General features: G+C 46.1%; 2 protein-coding genes and 1 pseudogene across 2 annotated transcripts; 1 reads left to right on the top strand and 2 right to left on the bottom strand.

The window, feature by feature from the left end:
• ACOT4 (acyl-CoA thioesterase 4) lies at positions 1-4,013 on the bottom strand. Its single transcript, XM_069465100.1, has 3 exons — positions 3,557-4,013; positions 1,570-1,772; positions 1-779 (listed from the first exon to the last, which is right to left on the bottom strand). Exons 1-3 carry the CDS (start codon positions 4,011-4,013, stop codon positions 174-176), a joined length of 1,266 nt encoding a protein of 421 aa, XP_069321201.1. The 3' UTR covers positions 1-173.
• Positions 4,014-5,465: 1,452 nt separating this feature from the next.
• On the bottom strand, positions 5,466-12,917 carry LOC138398617 (bestrophin-2-like). Its single transcript, XM_069492963.1, is given in 8 exon segments — positions 5,466-5,529; positions 5,982-6,136; positions 6,326-6,406; positions 6,493-6,645; positions 7,162-7,239; positions 7,569-7,720; positions 7,802-8,035; positions 12,833-12,917. Coding segments are annotated over 8 exon segments (1,002 nt in total).
• Positions 12,918-13,624: 707 nt separating this feature from the next.
• On the top strand, positions 13,625-14,232 carry LOC138398611 (small COPII coat GTPase SAR1A pseudogene; annotated as a pseudogene).
• Positions 14,233-16,102: the final 1,870 nt, after the last annotated feature.

The following is a 16,102-nucleotide window of genomic DNA, read 5'->3' as shown; positions in this document are numbered from 1 at the left end:
TATGTTACATTAGTAAAATTAATGACAAAACTTATTTAATAAAGTTACCTACAATACACCATTAATGGCAAAGATGTGAATTTAATGTTATCCATCACATATCTGATTCACACGGGGTTACTGAAGACTAGAATCTGACCTTGAATCTCTCAGGTCAACAACAGACAAATGCATTACAGTTTGGGGATAGCTCTCTTCTGGGTACTTCCCAGGTGTTTGCAGAAGAAGGATAGAATTTGCTTCCAAGCATCTACCTGGGCCTTGGAATGAGGCATGGGCTCCCCGCCTGAGATCACAGGTTTGTTCACTAATATGTGAAAGGAAGCTGGGCACATGGGGAAGTAAGGAGGCTCGATGTAATGCCCAGTCCCGGGGTAACAGATGATCTGGGGTTTTTCCTTCCCATGGGCCTGCAACCGTTCAGAGGCTACTTGAGCATATAACTCGCTCCTCCAGATGTGGTCATCCTGACCCACAATGAAGAGGATGGGCCCCTGGGCCTTCTCTATTGGAATCATGTTGGGGTTCTCACACCATCCAACCATATCATTCCGTACATCCACAGTGTCCAGGAGGCCTGAGAAAGCTACCTTGGTTCTCCTCAGGTCATAGCCCAATGGTGGGATGCTAGTCTGTTTATAATGTATGCCTCCGTTTCCACTGAACGCAGATCCATTGATGGAAACCGTGGCTGACACATTCTTTAAGAATGAGGCCATGGAGAGACAAATATCAGCCCCTAGAGAAATGCCCAAAAGCCCAATGCCTGGGCCCTTGACCTGGAAGAAGAGAAGAGAGAAGAGTCAAGAACTCATCTAATACAAAAATATATTTGTAAAACACAACTAGAAATATTGCTAGCTTTCATCTGAGAATTGCCCATAAGAGAATGAACCTGAACCTCAGCTGACCATTTGTGGAGTTTCTTCTCATGTATTAAATATCTAGCTGAACACATGGCAAACAAATCTTAAAGTCACTGGCATATTTGATAATGTTCCAGAGGATCATCCACTAGAGAATGCTGAGCCTCATGGAGACTGTCAAGTTCAGGGCCTCACTTGGGTAGGCCTGATCCAAGTTTTAATGTGCTTGTGTATCCAATGGTGTGGATCTAAAATTCTATTTCAAGATCTGAATCATTCTTCAGGCCCCATCCATATATATTGGCAAATGATTACAAAACAAGACTTAGGAGCCCAAATAAGTAGTTCTTAGCTTCTTAAAGGAGTGGACACGGGTGATAAAATTCTGAGAATCTACTCTGATAACAGAAAATTAAAGATTAAAAAACAAGCATAGAAAGAAAATAAATTAGAAGCTCAATCTGCATTACAAAAGGCATCTTAATATTACTAAGTAGAATCTCACATGGATTTTACCATTAATTCTACACCATGAATCCATCTGGCAGAGAAAGTGGAAATAATATGTACCTTAAGTTCAAAAAGTCTCCAAAAGAAATCTTTGTGAAAGAGGAACAGAATAGCCTCACTGCACCTGGTAAAGGCGACACCCTCTATGGAGATGTTTCTAGAGAGACTGATTAAATAAAAGACATGGGAGAACCTGGGGGTGCTGAAGCATGTAGCACAGGGCTTCTTCAAAGTACTCCAGGTGTATGATGTCCAGTTGCTTGGGGAGATCTTCAAAGTCATAATAAGCTAGAGCCAACGTGGCAAAACCATGGCCAGCCAGAAGGCTGGCTCGATATTCCAACAGGCCCCCTCCGAGACCAAAGATGTCAATGATCCCTGGGAAGGGTCCAGGTCCTAGAGAATGGAACATTATAGACGAAAGGTATTATACAATTTAAGAATTTGCTTTCCTTTTAGACACCTTTCTAAATTATTTAGTGGGTTCCTATAAATTAAAGGAAAGAGAGCAGATGCCTGAGTCCCTACTGAAAAGGGACACAAGCTGCTTGGGGAGAGAAAAATCTAAAACACAGAGTACCTTCTCATTGATGATTTGACCCTCCAGATGATTCTATGATAAATTATTTGCAAGATTCTAAGAATCTTTAAGTTGTCATAAGAGGGAGTAACCAAGTCTTTTGTTCACCACCTAAAAGTAATAAAGCCCCTGTACCTATACACGGCACTTTGGAAACAAAATTTCAACTCATAAATCTGTAATAATTCAGTCACCATCAAATGTTAGAATCATTAGGTTGAATTGCATACTTGTCCTCATTCTTACCACACATCATGAAGAGCTGAAACATTTTTATTTGCTATTGTCTCTAATGTAGTTCTGTTGTTGTTTTTAAGAATGATATTAAGTGGATTTGGTTTACACACATTCCACGTTAACAATCATACTTTTTAAAGAAGCAATCCATAGCGTTCCAAAATCCAGGAGTCCAAATAAAAGATCTACTCCAGTGTAAAATCTCTACAGAGATAAAAAGAATTCTGCCTTTCAGAGTTGGTGTGTTGAACCAGGTGAAGACATTTAGCTATATGCTTCCAAGATTGAAAATGGTTTTCTTTATTGTACTCTCAACTGTGTTTTTTTAAATCTCTTACAGCAGTCTCTACCTCAGGCACTAAGTGTTATGATAAGGTTAGCATACTGATGCGAAAAAGTTAGCTAGGACTTCCAACTTTTTAAGATCATTTAAATGTAAAATTCAACTGTTATCTAGCAATCTGATGTAATGTGGTGTGCAGTTTGGATACTGCATGAATATCTAAGGAATTACCTGTTCCAGTGCCAAAGATCACTCGTTGCTGATTTTGTTCTGCACAGCATATGTAAAACTTTCATGGTGGAGACAGACTTTGTGCTCAAGATCTTGTCTCTAGGAAGATTTTGTCATTTCCAAGCATTTTATCAGTTCCAAATACAGTTTAGAAGATTCAAATAAAAAAAAGTCTTTTGTTAATGAAAATATCATGGAAGGACGGATTTCACATTTTAGATGGTGTTGACTTAGAGTGCTCTGTTGGAGGACTGGACATAGAATTAAGAATTTAAAATGAAGCTTATGTCGTGTTGCGTCAACCCTCAGCGTTTCTGTGTACTGTTATTTCAGATGTCTACTTAAAAATGAGGAAAGAAAAAGAAATATCCAAAGATGGCTTTAGATTAGAAGGCAGTGAAGTCTGAACTTGATCTGCAGTAAAGAGGGACATGAAGAAGTGGAGAAGGGGCCCAGTGTGCCCAGGACACTAGAGAAGGGGACATGGCAACAGCCTCCTTGACTGTCAGCATTTTGCCTAAGGCCAGTCGGGCTGATGCCTGCAGGGATCTGTAGGGGAGTGATTAATAGCAAAGAGGACAATGTACCTACCAGTCTGACCCTAGCTTTTCATCTGCAGAATAACACCACCCACCTCATTGGGATATTACAGAGATTAAATGATAGAATGCAAGTAAGGTGCACAGTGCAGAGCCTATCATTAAAACCCTCCATTTTGGTTGAGCAGCTATTGACAGCCAATGCCAGCTTGTCTGACCTTGCTCCAGAGCCAAACCTCAGCTAGAGCAGCACGGAGGCCACCGGTGGCGCAGGCCACTGACCCTCACACACTCCCGCACCCTGGCTCACCTGGCGGCAGGAAGAGCGTGGCGCGCACCCGGCCCGCGCGCACCGGCTCCCGCCTCACTCCTGGCGGCAGGAAGTCGCGCTCGTGCACCGCCCGGCCCAGCAGCCGCCCGCCCTCGGGGTCGTGGCCGTCCAGCACCTCCAGCTCCACGGCGAAGGGCGTCCGCACGTCGCGCTTCAAAAAGCGCCAGAAAGGCTTCTCGGGCTCCAGGGCCCAGAGCAGCCCCATGGGCTCGAGCCGCGCGAAGCTGCCGCCCAGCGCGGGCGCGCGCGCCAGGTCCAGCTGGCCGGCGGCGTCGGCGCGGTAGCGCGCGTGGGCGCGGAAGAGCGCGCCCTTCTCGTCGCGCAGGGACGCGCGCAGCGTGACCGAGTGCTCGGGGGCCAGGCCGCGCACGACGATGCGCACCGGCTGGTCCCAGCAGCAGCGGCCCGCGGGCTTCAGAATCAGTGTCGCCGTCATCGCGGACCCGGAGCAGGTGATCCGGAGGGCGAGGTCTTGAGGCCAGTCGGAGGTCAAGGCGAGCGCTTTGACTCCTGACAGAGTCTGTCTTCCCCAGCACCAGGAGCGGTCGGTGGCTGAGCCGCCCTGAGAGACGTCTGGTCACTTCGAACCCGTGGACCCGACGGCCGGTCTCCTCTGAGGCAAAAGAAATAGGATTCTTGAGATCTGGGGCCGGGCGAGCAGGCGCCTCTAGAGGTTTTGGGTGTGGCCCCAACCGGCCCCCAGAACGCTTCTCTGCCCCACACCACTCTCGGAGCGAAAGTTCTTGCGAGATACATTCCTGCTGAGACCAGAGGTGAGTGAGATCAAGCCAAATTCCAGTCCCTTCGTGGGCTGTATGGCAGCTTTTTTTTTTTTTTAAAGCTTTAATAAAGTATAACTTGCATACCCCAAAAATGCACAAATCCTATGTGTACAGTTCAGTGAATTTTCACAAGCCCAACAGACATACTTGCCGTGGTTTTGGTTATCAGTGGTCAACTGGGGTGGACAAATATTAAATGGAAAATTCCAGAAATAAACAATTCATAGGTTTTAAATTTTAGGCTGTTCTGAGTAGCGTGATGAAATCTCGTGCTGTCCTGCTCTATCTGGCCCGAAATATAAATTATCCGTTTGTCCAGATTATTCCGGCTGTATAGGTTACCCGCCTGTTAGTCACTTAGCAGCCATCAAGGTTATCAGATCCACATGGAGGTATTGCAAGGCTCGGGTTCAAGTGACCCTTATTTTACTTAATAATGACCCCAAAGTGCAAGAATGCTGTTGCTAATTTATAAATTAAACTTTATCATAGGAATGTATGTGTAGGAAAAAACAGTATATGTAGCGTCCGGTACTGTCCACGGTTTCTGGCATCCACTTGGGGGTCTCTCCTGAATGGGAAGTGACTGAATACGCTCTGTGTAAATCTGTACCCCATGTGAATGTCAGTATCAGGCTTAACTTCTGGTCATTGAGCATGCAAGCTGGCTGGGGACAACCTCTCCCCTATTTCCAAACCAGAGGAGTTTACTACATAACTCTTGAACTGGAGGTATTTATTGATAGTATAGTGGCCCAAGGAAGAGCTGCCTTTCCCTCTCCACCCACCTCCCTCTATTGTGGAGATTTTAAGTAACTTTAAGATCTGTTCTGTCTCTAAGCCTCTATATATTTATAACTAAGATCCTTCTGGAAGATTCTTCACTTTTTATAGAGCACAGTCTCAGGTATAATCCAAGGTTAAATGCCACAGGGGTCTGCAGTTCAGTTATGTGTGTCTTTGCAGAAGAGCCTGATTGGTTCCCAGTGCCCCACCATTCTGAATGCAGTTTTTAAATTCATTGTTACCAGTTCATTTCCTCTTTCCAGGCGCTTGGGATGACTATAGTTCCCAGCCTCCTCTGTAGACTTGCTGGGTTTGAATGACTAAATTCTACTAATGAGATCCAAGCCCTCGATTCTCTGGAATTGCATGTCCTCTTTGGGCAGCCTGCAGGACCGACAGTGGGTGAGCGCTTTGGCCTCGGTCCTCTCGTTGATTGACTGAACAGGGTCCAAGGCATGTTCGTCTTCCTGGCTCCGCCCATCCCTTTGTCTCACTTATCCCCAGAGACCTTGTCCCCTCCACCCACAGCCTGGTCTCATTCTATGGCTCTGCTCAAACTTCGACCTCAAAGTCTCAGTTGTGGCTCCGCCCGGGCTCCTTGGGTACCACCTCTGACCCTTCCAGTCCTCTCCGACCTTACCCCTTAGCTCTGTTTCCAATTAGTGGCCCAGTCTCAGACCTTGGCCCCGCCCCCTGACTCTAGCTCACCCTCTGCCCTCCTCATAATCCTTAGGGACTTTATCTCTCATCCCAATCTCTAGAATTTAGCCCCTTTCAATAAGACACGCTCTCTGAGCCTTAAGGCCCCCCACCCCCTGTCCGGCCCTCTGGCTCACGCGATGTCGAAGGTGGAGCCCTGGAAAGAGGGTTGCTGCAGCAGAAAGGCGGTGGCCGCCGTGTAGGGGGCGCGAGCCTCGGCGGCATCCCAGTACAGATCCTTCTCCAGCATGGCCAGGTCGTCGTACATCTCGTCCACCGTCAGCATCTACACCTGCGGGTACAGAGGTGCAGGGCGGGGTGGGGGCTGGGCAGCACGCCAGGACGGCGGGATGGACCCCTCGAGGTGCGTGAGGACCAAAGAGTGACGGATGGCTTGGGGCGAGGCCTGGGCAAGTCTTGGCAGGGGTTGGGGCCACGACCACTTTGGGCGCTCCGGGATTGTCGCCACTCGGAGTCTCACCTGGAAGTTGCGGTCGATCAGAAAGTTGGTCTCAAAGTCGTCGTCGTCCTCTCCGAAGGGGTTGATGAGCTGCTCAGCTACCTGAGTGGAGAGGGGGGAGTTCAGGGGAAACTTGAGGACCCCCGCCTGCCCCAGCCCTGGAACCCCGCCTCGGAGACCCCACCCACCTTGAGCCAGCCAGCGTAGAAGAAGAACTGCAAGAGGGTAAAGATGGGCACGCACAGGTCCAGGTTGTGGTCTTTGTAGCCCTGCGCGGGGTCCAGGAACTGGTGGCCGATGAGGCAAGCCAGGAAGTAGCTGTACACTGCGATGGTCACCACCTGGGACCAGGGCAGGGCAGGCCTGCAGGTCAGGATTTTCTCCAGGCCTCAGGGGGGCGTTGAGAGAGCCGGGCCAGGATTGGGCGTCACTGAGATGGGGTCTCTCCTCTCTCTCCCTCTCTCCCTCTCTCTTTTTTTTTTAGACAAGGTCTAGCTCTGTCGTCCAGGCTGGAGTGCAGTGGGAGGACCATAGCTCAGGGCAGCCTGGAACTCCTGAGCTCAACCGATCCTCCCACCTAACTCGTCCCAGTACCTAGACCACAGGTCCCCGCCACCACGCCTGGTTAATTTTTCTTATTTGTTGTAGAGATGGTTTCTCGCTATACTGCCAAGGCTGGTCTTGAATTCCTGGCCTCAAGCAACCCTCCCGCGTGGACCTCCCAAAGTGCTGGGATTACAGGCGCGACCCACCGCACCTGGCCTGTGATGGGGTCTTAGCTGACCCTCAGTTTCCCCTTGAGAGCGGTGCATCAAGATCTCTGACACCAAATATAAACAGAGGCATGTCGGGGTTACCTGGGTGTAGACGAGGGGTACGTTAATCCAGTCGTAGTGGAGGAGCATCCCACACTTGCCCCGAAACACATTCAGCTCCTGCGGGGCGGATCAGGTCATGAGGGGGCCTGAACACATGAAGATTGTGGGTACCTGGGATGGAGGTGGGTGGTCACCTGGTGGGAGGTGGGATTGCGCTTCTGGAGGTTCCAGGGAAGGTATTTGGTGGTGAGTGTACACCTGGGGTGACAGCACTGTGTACCTACGGGCTGCCCTTTAAGGTGTTGGAATCTGTCCCATGGTGATAGTGGGCACCTGGGGGACACCGGGTAGGGGTGCTGGGATCTGCCTCGTGGCCTGCTATTGACGCAACTCCAGGGGTATAATATCCCCGTTATTCTCTATGAATGACCTTCTGGTGGGCCCACCTCAAGCAGCAGCTTAAGGGCACTGTTGTCATGGATGCGGCCCTCGCGCCGCGCCTGCGCCGCCAGGTTGGAGAACCAGACGCAGGGCACCCAGTACTTGTAGGACGAATTCAGGTTTTCGAACTAATTGCGTTCCTCGCGGGTCATAAACCCTGGAGGAACGAGGTCAGAGGTTACTCGCTCCGCCCTCCGTCCTTGGCCCGCCCCTGCTCCGCCCCCGGCCGGGGACTCACCCGCCTCCACTACGTGATCTATGGTGGGGAAGCGCTTGAAGACCGCGGTACTGACCGAGCGCAGGATAAGCACTGCCGAGAGCCCGGCGTAGCGCATGAGCGTGCGCCGATAGAGACGGCCGCGCTCATCGCGCCGGTGCATCGTGCCCGCTACCACGCACATGAGCGCGTTGGGCAGCGGCACGCATAGGTACTGGTTCCACCAGCGGTGCACCACCAGCGTCACGTAGAACCCTGCAGGCGAGCCAGGAATAGGGGATCAGCGGGGACACCAAGGCCTGGGGTTTGAGGGCCCAGGTCGTGGGAGGAGGGGCAACATAGGGTCTCCGTCAGAGGTACCCGAGCAGGCTGGTCACGCTGACCACGCGGGGCCTCTGGGCTGGGAGCTTGAGGATCCAGCCCTGAGGTCAGAAAGGTCGAAGCAGGTTGAGTCACTCTGGCTACTTGGGAGTCACCTGGGATGGGGGATTTGGATCACAGTATGGGGATGGAGCCACAGGGCCTATGTTAGGGACACATGGACAGGTTGTCATCCTAGTCCTTGAGGAGGGGGCACCTGGTTTGTGGAGGTTACATCAGGGGCACCTGGACAGGCTTGTCACAAAAGCCACACAAGACCCCTAAGCCAGGAACTACTGAAGGGTTTGGGCACAGGGTCTCCATCAGGGAGCGCTGGATAGGCTGGTCACCCCATTCATGAGGTGGGAGGGAGGCTGGGGTCACATGAGGTCATTGGGGTCTGGGTCCCAGGACTTGGCAGAGAAATGCCTCAGTATGGAGTCATATGGGGTCCCTGGTGCATGCCCCTGGGGCTCAGCATGTGGTGGGGGACACTAGTAATCACATGCAGACACAGGTGAGAATCCCCGAGGTGACTAGGAATAAATTTATGGGTGAGATAGAGCTATCAGGGAGACACCTCAGGGGTCTTGATGACCAGGTGACATCCGAAAAAAAATAAAAAATAAAAAAAAAATAAAAAAAATAAATTCTACTAATGAGATCAGAACAAAAATGATAACATCCTATTTCTCCACCGGTCATAAATCATGATTCCCTGCCCCTTTTTCCATGGCAATTTTGGAAGCCAACCAGTGTTTTCCAGACGATATAGCTACATTTATAGAACATACCTGAACCCATAAATTAATGCTTGAGTAAGAGTTACTGAGGATAGGTACTGTTGTGCAACATGTTGCATATTGTGAGAAGAGTGACAAATAAAACTGTGTTGTCATAAGCCACTGAGATTTCACCGATTGCACAGCATAGCATAGCATAACTTGGGTAACACAATTACCTTGCCCTAGGCAATTGGCTAGAGATGTCCTTGTGGGGTTTGTTTTGTTTTGTTTGCTTTGCTTTGTTTTGTTTTTTGAAAGAGGGTCTCGCTCTGTTGCCCAGGGTGGAGTGCAGTGGCATGATCATAGTTCACTGCAATGTCAAACTCCTGGCCTCAACTGATCCTTCTGCCTCGGCCTCCCAAAGTGCTGGGATTGCAGGCATAAGCCACTGTGCCCAGTGGTATTTTTCCATTTTGAGTAGCTTTTTCCTGCACATATTTGGCCTCTGACATCCTCCATTCCTTTGGATCTCATTTCTTCTGGTTTTATATTCTGGGATACTATATCCTCGTTCTTTCTGGACATTAAATAGCATTCTTTTTTCATCTTCTAAGATTGTTATGAATTATTCCTTTTTTAAAATTTGTCTTTGCTTTCATTTTAAGGAATTTGTGGAAAAAGAGTGATGAATTTAGTCCATCAAGCGGAGCCAATATTATTTTCCTATATTTATTATCAACCCATACTTTCCTTCTGAAAGCTGTGTTTTTTAATCTTTTGCCCATATTCTTTATTACTATGTAGAAACCTTTTATATATCCTTTCATATGTTACCTGTTATATGCTATGTTTTCTCCCATTATGTAATTTGTCTATTAATTATCTTGTGCCCTATTTTTGAATTTTATGATGTTGAATTTCTTAGTCTTTTCCTTTATGGTTTCTGGGCTGTGTGTCATGTTAAGAAATACCTTCCTCTACCTAGCATTATTAAATTTGTTCTATTTTATTTTCTTCTAGTGTCATATGACTTTATTTTTATCAGTTAAAATTTTATTCCTCTTTTTTTTTTATTTTTTATTTTTTATTTTTTTTTCTCCCCTCCCTTTATTCCTCTTGAATGAAGTTGGTCTTTTAATAATTCCATGACCACGTCAGTTAAGTTAGTTAGGCTTCTTCTGAGTGCAAGTAACAACAACATAATTAAAAAATAATTCAGGCTGGGCATGGTAGCTGCCACCTGTAATACTAGCACTTTGGGAGGCCAAGGCAGGAGGATTGCTTGAGGTCAGGAGTTTGAGACCAGTCTGAGCAAGAGTGAGATGCTATCTCTACAAAAAAATAGAAAAATTAGCCAGGCATGGTGGTGCGGACCTGTAGTCTCAACTTCTCGGGAGGCTGAGGCAGGAGGATCACTTGAGCCCAGGAGTTTGAGGTTGCAGTGACCTATGAATTTGCCACTGCATTCCAGCCTGGGTGACAGAGTGAGACTCTGTCTCAAACAAACAAAACAAAAATAAAAGAAATTACCCACCTAATAGAATGGCAAAAATCCATAACACTGACACCACCAAATGGTAGTGAGGATGTAGAGTGACAGGAACTCTCATTCATTGCTGATGGTAATGCAAAATGGTACAGCCAGTTTAGAAGACAATTTGGCAGTTTCTCACCTTCTAAACATATTCTTACCAAACAATCCAGCAGTCAGGCTCCTTGGTATTTACCCAAATGAGTTGAAAACTTATGACCACACAAAAAACCTGCACACAGATGTTTATAACAGCCTTATTTATAATTGCTAAAACTTGGAAGCAACCAAGATGTCTTTCAATAGGTGAATAGATAATTAAACTGTGGTACATCCAGACAATGGAATATTATCTAGCACTAAAAGGAAATGAGCTATTAAGCCATGAAAAGACAGGGAGAAACCTTAAATGCATATTACTAAGTGAAAGAACTCAATCTGAAAAGACTATGTACTGTATTATTCCAACTATATGACATTCTGGAAAAGGCAAAACTATGGAGACAGTAAAAAGATCAGTGTTTGCCAGGGGTTGGGGGAGGGAGGGATGAATAGTTGGAGCACAGGCAGTTTTTAGGGCAGTGAAACTATTCTGTATTACACCGTAATACCATAATGGTGGACATATGGCATTAGACATTTGTCCAGAGGTATAAAATGCACGACACCAAGAGTGAACCCTAAAGTAAACCTGGGACTTTGAGTGATAATGATGTGTCACTGTAGGTTAATAAGTTGTAACAAATGTACCATTCTGGTGTGAGATGTTGTTGGTGGACGGAAGGGAACTGTGCATGGGTTGAGGGAAGGGAGTATATGGGAAATCTCTGTACCTTGTGCTCAATTTTGCTGTGGACCTAAAACTGTTCTAAAAAATAAAACTTTACAGAATAAGTAAATTTATTGGCTGAAAAGTCAGGAGTAGGTCTCCCTTCATGTTTGATTGATCCAGTGGCTCAAGGATGACACTAAGAACTGGTTCTTTTTGTCTGCTCTGCCATTCACGATGTGATAAGGTGGCTGCCAGAGTAATCAGCGTTCGTGCTTCTTTGTTAATGTTTAGTGGCGGAGAGAATGTCCAGATTTCCAAGTAAGCATTAACTCACATTCTTTCTCCTATCATGGAATGTTGAGACTGGAGATCACCATCATTTCCCCCTGGATTGGAGTGGAGTATAGCATTCCTTGAAACCCACAGTTGCAAGGGGAAGGGCAATACCTGAATGCAAATCAGGAATGCTTATAAAAGGGAAAGGGATAATGTATGCTGAGTAGGCACCTGATAATATCTATGACTATGGTGGAGGAAACTTCTCACTGGTAGTGATAGCTTTTTAAAATTTCAAGCAAGAAAGGAAAATTTTCCACCCACCTCGGCCTCCCAAAGTGCTAGATTACAGGTGTGAGAGAATATTGACTTTATTTCATTTCCTGCCTATATAGAAAAATTGAATGATTCCCCACCTGGTGTAGAAAAATAGATGATTTCTTCAGCCCCATAACCTGCTGCCAGTCATTCGTGGGCATTTTTTTCTCTGCATCAGCTCTTCAGGGTATCAGGACAGAGTGTTCATTGAGCCTACTGACAAGAGTATTTAATATACATGTTTGGAGATTCATCAAAAATAGATTCTAGGCCAGGCCAGGTGGCTCACACCTGAAATCCCAGCACTCTGGGAGGCTGAGGTAGGAGGATCGCTTGAGGTCAGAAGTTTGAGACCAGCCTGAGTGAGAGTAAGACCCCATCCCTACTAAAAATAGAAAAACTAGCCAGGTGTCATGGTGTGCACCTGTAGTCCCAGCTACTCCGGAGGCTGAGGCAGGAGGATAACTTGAGCCCAGAAGTTTGAGGTTGCTGTGAGCTAGGCTGACACCACAGCACTCTAGCTCAGGTGACAGAGGGAGACTCTGTCTCAAAAAAAAAAAACAACAGTCCGGGCGCGGTGGCTCACGCCTGTAATCCTAGCACTCTGGGAGGCCGAGGCGGGTGGATTGCTCAAGGTCAGGAGTTCGAGACCAGCCTGAGCGAGACCCCGTCTCTACTAAAAATAGAAACACATTATATGGACACCTAAAAATCTATATAGAAAAAATTAGCCGGGCATAGTGGCGCATGCCTGTAGTCCCAGCTACTCGGGAGGCTGAGGCAGTAGGATCGCTTGAGCCCAGGAGTTTGAGGTTGCTGTGAGCTAAGCGGACACCACGGCACTCACTCTAGCCTGGGCAACAAAGTGAGACTCTGTCTCAACAAAAAAAAAAAAAAAAAAAAAAAAACAACAACAACAACAACAAAAAAGAATAGAATCTATTGTATTTTGACACACACTTCTTGCCTCCTTCTCATTTTTGGCAACATCCACTTGTTTTGCTCTATTTCAATACTTATTACTATTCTGATGTCAATAAAATTTCTGCTAGGAACACATATGGGTTTACCTTGTCTCACCTGAGTTGTTTCCACAGGGTATCTCATGCCCACTTGATGTTCAGGGTAGAAGATAAACTGAGGAAGAATTTTCATCTTGCAGTGAAATACTGCTATGTGTTTAATTTCTTCTTGTTTTCCACCGTATGTTTTCTATGTTCAAATCTAAATACACCACAATCTTCTCAAAGTCAACCTCCAAGTTCCAGATTTCTTAATTTTCCCCATTAATAGTCATAATTCCTATTAAGCCCATATTTTATTTCTCCCAGCTACTTGGGAGGCTGAGGCAGAAGGATCACTTGAGCCCAGGAGTTTGAGGTTGCTGTTTGCTAGGCTGACGCCATGGCACTCTAGCCCAGGCAACAGAGTGAGACTCTGTCTCAAAAAAAAAAAAAAAATTCTATGGTAATATCGCCACAAAACTAAGAAAAAACAGAAACAAAATATTGGACACAGTCTGGGCATGGTGGCTCACGCCTGTAATCCTAGCACTCTGGGAGGCCGAGGCGGGCGGATTGTTTGAGCTCAGGAGTTCGAGACCAGCCTGAGCAAGAGTGAGACCCCGTCTCTACTAAAAATAGAAAGAAATTATATGGACAGCTAAAAATATATATAGAAAAATTAGCCGGGCATGGTGGCACATGCCTGTAGTCCCAGCTACTTGGGAGGCTGAGGCAGGAAGATCGCTTGAGCCCAGGAGTTTGAGGTTGCTGTGAGCTAGTCTGACGCCACGGCACTCTAGCCAGGGCAAAAGAGCGAGACTCTGTCTCAAAAAAAAATAATAATAATTAAAAAAAATAATGTCTTTCATTTTTGAGTGGATTTACAATGGCCTCAACAATGTGCTCCAGTTCCCAGGACTCTACATAAAATCTGGAAAACTTGTATTCTTGGGTTTGGGCAATGCAGGCAAAACCATGTGCTCAAAGATGATAGATTGAGTCAATATGTTCCAGCACTACCTCTGACGTCAGAAGAGCTGACAGTTGCTGCAATGACATTTACAACATTTGATCTTGGTGGACATGAGCAAGCATGTTGGGTTTGGAAAAATTATCTACCAGCAATGAATGGGATTGTCTTTCTAATGGACTGTGCAGATCATTCTCAACGATAATATGGAATCCAAAGTTGAGCTAATGCTTTAATGACTGATGAAACAATATCCAAGGTGCCAATCTTTAACTTGAGTAACAAAACTGACAGAACAGGTGCAATCAGTGAAGAAAAACTTCATGAGATGTTTGGGCTTTATGGACAGACCACTGGAAAGTGGAATGTGACCCTGAAGGAGATGCATGCTGGGCTGGCCCCATGGAAATGTTCATGGAACAAGGAAAGCTCTCCAACTACGTGTGGCTTTGAGAAGCCAAAAGTCTCTGTAAGCTCTGTTATTGCCCAGTGGTGACATGTGCTCTTCTCCACACTGTTGGGAGGTAATGCTGCCCCATGTGCTGGTGCAGGTCAGTATCCCAGGACTTGAAAGGTGGCAGGATTTGCCAGGTAGAGTTCTGTGCCATCATGGGGCACCTGAAAAGAAAAATGTTTCTCACTACTGTGGTTTATTTCAAAAGAAAGTGATTCGGTTTTTTAAAGAAAATGCTGTTAATGTAATTGGTATACCTCCTAATTGTTTAAGTTCGCAATTTATTGGTCAAGAGTTTTCTATTCTTGGCCGGGCGCGGTGGCTCACGCCTGTAATCCTAGCTCTCTGGGAGGCCGAGGTGGGCGGATCGTTTGAGCTCAGGAATTCGAGACCAGCCTGAGCAAGAGCGAGACCCCACCTCTACTAAAAAATAGAAAGAAATTATATGGACAGCTAAAAATATATATAGAAAAAATTAGCCGGGCATGGTGGTGCATGCCTGTACTCCCAGCTACTCGGGAGGCTGAGACAGGAGGATCCCTTAAGCCCAGGAGTTTGAGGTTGCTGTGAGCTAGGCTGACGCCACGGCACTCACTCTAGCCTGGGCAACAGAGCGAGACTCTGTCTCAAAAAAAAAAAAAAAAAAGAATTTTCTATTCTTTTTTTTAAACTAATGAATGGCATTTAGATACTTTATAAAATTATGTACAGATACACATTGGAGGCCAGAGCTCAGTTGGGTGAACTTACTCCTGCTGAGTTAGCAGGTAGGTGAGAGACGCTCCTCTGAGCTCACTTGTCTCTTTAACTGCCTTGTATATAGTAGGTGGCATCAGCTTGTGTACAAAGAACTAGAAAGGGGGCTGAACCCTGGCCTTGCAGTTGCAGTTGCAGTAGGTTTCCACTGTAGTAAGCTGGTGTCATTCCTCATCATGGAATGTGTGGCAGATTGTCCACTATGGAGGAGTTAATTATACAGTGGGTTATTATTGTTGTTATTTTTACTTAAAAAGTTAAACTTTCAGCCAGTCTTTGCTTTTCTACTGCTGTGAAATTTCATTTCTCTCTACAGCACCTTCCTTTTTCATTTTCAATTATAAAACATGACTTTCATCCCAGCACTTTGGGAGACCAAGGTGGGAGGATCTCTTGAGGCCAGGAGTTCGAAACCACCCTGGGAAACAGAGAGAGACCCTGTCTCTAGAAAAATTAAAAAATTAGCTGGGCATGGTGGCACCCGCCTGTAGTTCCAGGTACTTGGGAGGCTGAGGTGAAAGGATCATTTGATCCGGGGAGTTTGAAGCTGCAGTGAGCTGTGATTGCGCTACTCCAGCCTGGGTGATATGTTGAGATGCTATCTTTAAGAAAAAAACAAATGACTTTCATCTCATAAAAGAGCTGAGAACATCTCATGTTGTCACATCCTGCAGGTGTGTCTTGGTCACTTTTGTACAGATTCTAGGTAGAAATTTTTCTAAATAGGAGGACACAGGACAAAGTTAACAGCTTATGGACTCTTAATTCTGTGAATTGAGGACTTAAAAATCTGGTATTGTAGGACTTGTTTGGATCTAGGACAGATTTACTCAGTGAGCTTTAAAATTTCCCTTTGCAGAATTTGGTCTCTATTGGGCTGTTCATGAGGTCTGTCTTTCTCTTACATCTTTTCTCCTTATCAGTTATCTATTTCATTGGTGTTTAAAGGTTAACATCTGTAGCTTTTCTAGATTTTTTTGGTTTTTTGGTATGGAATTTCCTTTCCCCATTCCAGAAATAAGCTGGGGAAAACACTAACCCAAAAACATTCTGTAGAGCTGTTCCTTTGGAGGCAGCATCACTTACTGTCAGTGAACGCTCAGTATAAAAGCATCAGCATATGCACTAGGTGATGAGGATTATTTTTATAGCATTC

The sequence above is a fragment of the Eulemur rufifrons genome, chromosome 2 (assembly GCF_041146395.1).
Source record: "Eulemur rufifrons isolate Redbay chromosome 2, OSU_ERuf_1, whole genome shotgun sequence".
NCBI lineage: Eukaryota > Metazoa > Chordata > Mammalia > Primates > Lemuridae > Eulemur > Eulemur rufifrons.
Note: the sequence above shows the minus strand (reverse complement) of the source record. Positions and strands in the feature narration are given on the sequence as shown.

Excerpts from the sequence above, each read along its gene's own strand:
- ACOT4 (XM_069465100.1), bottom strand. The coding sequence starts at position 4,013 with ATGACGGCGACACTGATTCTGAAGCCCGCGGGCCGCTGCTGCTGGGAC. Across the intron at positions 1,773-3,556 it reads CACGCTCTTCCTGCCGCCAG|GACCTGGACCCTTCCCAGGG; the intron begins GTGAGCCAGGGT and ends TCCATTCTCTAG. Across the intron at positions 780-1,569 it reads ACATGCTTCAGCACCCCCAG|GTCAAGGGCCCAGGCATTGG; the intron begins GTTCTCCCATGT and ends CTCTTCTTCCAG.